Genomic DNA, 6,312 nt, shown 5'->3' on the forward strand with positions numbered 1-6,312 from the left:
AACAGCTACTAACTATTTCAGACATTGTTCCCAGTGCATGAAAGCAAATGAGGCTTCTCTTTCAGATAAGGATCAAAGGATTGCCTGTTGCATACACAAACAGGAATCTCACTTCAATACAAAACATTGCTCTCAATATGACGACATGGTTTCAATAACTGATAAAATAATGACAGTGCAAGAATTAATACATAGTGTATTCAGTTAAGAATAGCTTTTGAAAAGAGGGTGAGGAAGAAAATTATGGGGTGCGCAAGCACCCCTTCGCAACATCCCTGGAGCCGCCCCTGAAAATAAGTCAATCATTCTAGAATGAAAGTTTGGATCACTTTGCACGTTTAGTCGGCGAACGCTTAACATACACAATCCTGAAAGTCTTCGCGTGTCGCATTGTGCTGAAAGATCTCTCGATAGAGGCCGTTGTAGGCGATAGTCGCTACAATATTTGCGGCAGTAGCAAAACAAGGTTACATGGAAGTGGTATGAAACACGCATTCCATTCGTACACTTAAAAAGAACCAGCTTGTAGCCTCAGCTTCTAGGTTATGGAGTATATAGGAATGCACAGTTGTTCATTTTGTTACAAGCTTTGCTGTGTCGAATGACAGTAGTCTGAGGCAGTGTTCGGATTGAAGGGGGGGAGCTTGGGAATTTCCCCCTTCTACTTTTATCATCCCCAGCTCTACATTTATGCCAGTGAAAGAAACCCTCTGAATCAGTAGCGAAGCGTAGTCTTACGAAGGAGGCAAGCAATGTTTCAGTACAACAAAACATGTAGTACAACGACATGCCGAGGGGAAAGATTCAAGGTTTATAGCCTCATTTACCCAGTCGCTGGATTTGTCAAAATATCGTAATAAAGTGACTGTACTAAAAATAAACCATATGATCCGCAAACGTCACATTTACTTTTTAAAGAAAATCCAGGTAACGTTATTCATATGATATTAAACGTTTTGCATATGCGAACTTTCCGCATACGACTAAAGGGAGACGGAATTTCTTACTTACTTATTAGTACCTTTATTTGTTCATTATTATTTAATATGGTCAAACGGTGACCAAACCGATTTAGATTTAAAAAAAATGGGAATCATTTGTTTATTTTACGCTGCATGATGTAATTTAGTATTTTTGGGCACCCTAAAAACCGCATTGGACTAACTTAAACACTAAATAAAAAGTTAAACACAAACAATAAAAAATTCATTTCAAAGCAAAGAAACACATGCATAGACGATGTACTCACCACAATAAATTTCAAACTCTTGGTCCATTGGATGCCACCCTTAGTGACGATATTCATACTCCATTCTTCTTTTCTTCTCTAGAAAATGTTTAAGCACGCAATCGTAAAATTTAGTTTCATCCATTTTGAGTTCCTTTAATAGTTCCTTCTCAATGGACAAATGAGCAAGGGCTGACAACCTTTCCTGACCCATGCTGTTCCTGGCGAATGTCTTGATACGTTTCAGCGTTGAAAACGATCTTTCAACTGACGCTGTTGTGGCTGGTATAGTCAGTACTAGCAGACACAGTTTGTGGAGTTCGGGCATCACTTGTTGTAATTCGTTGTTTACAATGTACTTCAAGATGTCCTTTACACTCTTATTGCGGAAACAATCCCGAGAATAGGCAATACTGAGCTCGGTGTGCAACAAGGTTTTGTCAAAATGCTGGATGTACAGTTGCATAAGCGATGAGAAGGCAGTTTCTGGAAATGTAGCAGCGTACATGCGAAATTTCCCGCTATCGAGCAATTCAACAAATCGTAGGGCCTCAAGGTTTTCAAAACGTGAAGACAGTTGGCTTATGATGTTGTCTATAACTTCACAATATATACGTTGGAACTGAGATTTTGTGTCGCCTACATTGTTCCTCTTCCTTCTCGGCTGTGGTACTCCTGCAATATCTATTGTCCTTGTATAAATTATGTCAAATTGTTCTCGTTTCTTGGTAATGTCACTTTTGACACTTTCAATTTCTTTGAGGCAAAATCCAATATCCATAGTTTTTGTTTGCAGCACATTAAATAAATATCCCGTCAAGGAAAATATTTCCCCAAACAAGAGAAGAAAAAAGTTGGTTTCGAAACTATCCAGGAATGCCAAGAAACCACCCGCAGAAGAAATTGTTTCACTGTCCCAGTCTTGTGCATTGCCAATAATGTCCTCAAACATTTCATTTATCTTCACTCTATTTTCGGACGTTTTTTGTACAAGCCGTTCACTGTAGTTCCACCTGGTCCGAACCACTTCAGGTAACCTTGCTTTAACTATATCGTCGAGAGCGGCATTTCTTTTTGTCGAATGCGAAAAGAAAGAAGCAAGGCCACTTAGCGTCGAGAAAAACACTTTGCATTCACTAATGTTGCTCACTGTTTGAGAAAGTACTAAATTTAAGCAATGTGCAAAACAGTGAACGAATATTGCACTAGGGAAAATCTGTCTGACTCGTGCTTGTGTCCCCGAGAGATCCCCTGCCATTACGGCTGCCCCGTCGTATGTTTGACACACCAATTTTGATTCCCAGCCTAGTTTTCGAATTGTTTCAACAACGTGGGCAGCAATTACAGCTGCAGTTCGGTTCCTGCTGACATCCTCAAACCCCCAGAAACGCTCAACAATTTTTCCTGACTTCGTCACGTAACGAAACATCGTCGAAAGTTGCGATTTCCGTGATACGTCCGAGGATTCATCGATCATAATAGCTACGAACTTGGTTTCACTTACCTCGGCCTTAATTGCGTCCGTTATGACACCACTCGTGCTTTTAATAAGGTCATTCTGAATCTCACTTGACAAGCCAGTAAATGTTGTAGAATTCTCCAAATGACTTGCCAGCAAAGTATCAAATTCTGCCAACATATTTACAAGTTCTACATAATTTCCACGGTTCAATGATGCCTCACTTTCATTGTGTCCCCGGAATGATAATTCTTGACTACCAAGAAAGGTTGTTACACTTGCAAGACGCTTTAAAATATCGCGATTTTGACGAACAACTTTGTTATGGCGCTCGATTGTTACTAGTCTGTGGTGATCCAGAGCAAAATCCACACGAGATTTTCCGAATTCCTTCAGAGTTAAAAATGCCCTTATGTGAGATTCTGCTTTTTCATGTCTCTGTAATGCATTGTGCACGTTATTCAGATCACAGTATCCCTCACTTGACCACACGGAGTTCGTCTTGTGCACGGCGAACAATACGCATGGCCAACAGTACAACCTACTGCGTGCTTCACAACCTGCTAGCCAAATAAACTTGTGGTACAAATTGCTTTGGAAATGTCGCACAAAGCCCCTTGGGCTAACTTGTTTTAAGTCCGGTAAATGCGGTGTTGGTCGACCCCCTTCCACGATTTTCATTTTAACACTTATCTCTCTCGAGCTAAACGAAGCAATTTTCAATTGCTCAATAATACACCCGCACTTCACATCAACCGTTCCTAAATACGCGTTCATTCCGATAAATTCACAGCACAAAACACGAAGCAACAAACACTCACACTATCCCACGCGCTTTCCACAACTTCAAATGCAAGCATCCACACAAGATCACTTTGAAAATCTCTGAAACAACAAAGTGATACCAACCTATTTCCTTAATTTTATCCGTCACAAAGGAAAGATATATCAGTTTGGAGATAAAAATTACGCGGAGGAATCAGAATCATTTCAGCAGAACGAGTATGTACATTAATATTTAAGTAATAAAGTGTCATTCAATGGCGTGCCCGGGGCGAAGGGGTGGGGGTGGATGGTAGACATAACCCCCTTTTGGCCCAGTATATCTAAGAAAAAACGTCAAAGGAAGGAAAAGATGACAAAATGGGGACCGTAAAAAGACCCTGGGAACACCACTTGCGTCATAATAATAGAACTTAAAACATATTCGGGCCTCCCCGATGGCGCAGTGGTAGTGTCGTCGCCTTGTAATCAAGGGGTTCCGGGTTCGATACCCGGTGGAGGCACAAGTGTTTCAGATCCCATTTGAAACTGTAGGTCCAGTCCCGATTAGCCTTACTGTGCATAAAGTGGACTTAAAACAACAAATCAATCAATCAATCATTAAAACATATTCTTGTGCTCATAATATGCAGAATGTATACGATTTACTTCTATGCCATGTACAAATATCAGTAGATAGTTCTTTCTCAGATAGCTTTATTTTCACCCCAAGTTTTATTCAAAAGCAGTCAATTTATTGATTGTAAAATTTGTGAAAGAGCTCACTTGAATTACTGCGTAAATAATTTGGCAGTTGCAAACACTGGTAGCGGTCAACACTTCTGGCGTAATTTGAGCTGGACCGACCAGGAAGCAGGGTGCAGGACCAAGGTCCGTCCAATCTTCCCTCCCTCCCTGAGAAAACTCTTCACGGGGGTTCAGAAATTCCACTGCCCCAACTCCCAATGTCAACTTTTTTTACGCGTTTTACATTTCGCGAAATCTAAAATAATTTGTAATATAATATGATATATGTGGAATTTAGAACAGTGATAATAACTTCTTTTAGTTATTTTATGACTAACAATTATTATTATATTTGCGATCTTGTTTACGTGTTCATTAAGACAAATATTCGTTGCTAGTTTTTGCTGGCAACGTACCCATAGATGAATCCTTCTGCTTTCGGTTGAACTCGGCTATTTTCGGGAATCACGCAAGCTCGGAAAGCACAGCTTTTTGTAGAAGCTTTGTGGACGGGTTCCACCACAATTTCACGCTTCGCCATGTGACTCCTTCGGAGGCCTTATTTTCCCGCAGAACGGCTGCAACATTGAGGCTGGTGCTTGCTACAGAGCTGCTGGGGGAGTTTGCGGCCGCATTTTTTCGCGAAATCGAGTGCGATGGAAACTAAATACGGTTAGAACATTAAGTACATTAAATGATATTCGAATTATGCAAGCCTCTGCTCTGAATGTGTGTTATGTTATTATTTGTGATAGCATGGCAGCAGTGGCGGGGGCAGGTGCCAAAACTGGGGGGCAATGGCAGTTTACTTTCACTTGGTAGATATGGTTTAGCATAGTGCGGGAGCAAACGTGGCAGAAAGTAAAACGCCGGCACCGCATGACAGTCATTCGCTGTTTGAGTCATACATTCGAGCTTGCTGATCAGGATGTAGTTTAAATCTTTTAGAGATGGACTTTATTGTATGTTTAGTAGCAGTAAATTCAAAGTGTACCAAATTTACTCTAGTTATGTGATTGTGCCTATACTACAGTATGTAGATTTCGAGTCTCCCCGATGGCGCAGTGGTAGCGTCGTCTCCTTGTAATCAACTGGTCCCGGGTTCGATACCCGGTGGAGGCTCATAGTTGTACGGATCCCACTTTAAACTGTAGGTCCAGTCCCGATTATCCTTCCTGTGCATAAAGTGGACTTAAAACACCAAATCATACAAACAATACTATGTAGATATATTTAATAAGCCTACTGCAATATGGAGATAAGGAAGCCGTCTCTTTTGCAACATGTAGTAGAAAGTGCATATTCGTACTGCCACTGTCGCCCTCGTACACAAAACCTGAAAGTGTTCAAAAGAAGGTTCTGAAGTTCTCCCCCCGCCCCCCTCTGCATTTTCTTCAATTCGAACAGTGGTCTGAAGTATTTTCGGATGAAAATGAACAGTTCCCAACAATGCTTGTTCTCTCGGGTTCGGGTGAAATTCGTAGATCCAAGGCAGCAATAAGTGAATGGAAGTATTGCAGGAATATTGGCCGGCGAAACTACTCCTATACACGTTTTGATGGGAAATTTTCACGATACTGTTGCCGTGAAGTGCAGAGAGATCGTATTGGTACCACAGCAATGTGCTCACAAATTTGTTGAACGTGTACGTCTCTGCAAATTTGCTGTTGGCAAAACCCGTCTTGCAGAATCAAGAACGAACAATTAGGTAAAAGCTAGAGAGGGGCAAATGCCCCATTTTGCCTGGCGGCGCCTATGAGAGACACAGGTCCCTGTTCCTTCCAAAATGGGCAATACAAAGACTGGGTACGGTGAAGAGAAAGAAGAATGCTTAATAACCGACGTATTTTGATCCGGAAGTAACTTTAACTTAATAACTGTAAACAATGTGTCGGGAGAAATTTACTTTCCTCGTACTCAGCTAAATTAGATCGAATAGTGTCGCTTATTTTTAAAAGGTACACAACACTTTTTTTCTCTTTGCTAAAAATAATCTCCGCAAAACTGTTCAAGCTACCATCTAGCGAGAGGAAAATTAACTTTGGTCAACCACTGGAAATCAGCACCATCTATCGAGATTTCCTTGAACTCCCTCCATCGGTTTATCGATCTCTTG

General features: G+C 41.0%; 1 protein-coding gene across 1 annotated transcript; it reads right to left on the reverse strand.

Moving 5' to 3' along the window:
- Positions 1-1,289: 1,289 nt before the first annotated feature.
- On the reverse strand, positions 1,290-2,867 carry LOC146004437 (zinc finger MYM-type protein 1-like). Its single transcript, XM_083143294.1, has one exon. The coding sequence runs from the start codon at positions 2,865-2,867 to the stop codon at positions 1,290-1,292; it is 1,578 nt and encodes a 525-aa protein (XP_082999420.1).
- Between the last annotated feature and the right edge of the window lie 3,445 nt (positions 2,868-6,312).

This window comes from Lepisma saccharinum, chromosome 21 (genome assembly GCF_977018435.1).
Source record: "Lepisma saccharinum chromosome 21, izLepSacc3.1, whole genome shotgun sequence".
Taxonomy (NCBI): Eukaryota; Metazoa; Arthropoda; class Insecta; order Zygentoma; family Lepismatidae; genus Lepisma; species Lepisma saccharinum.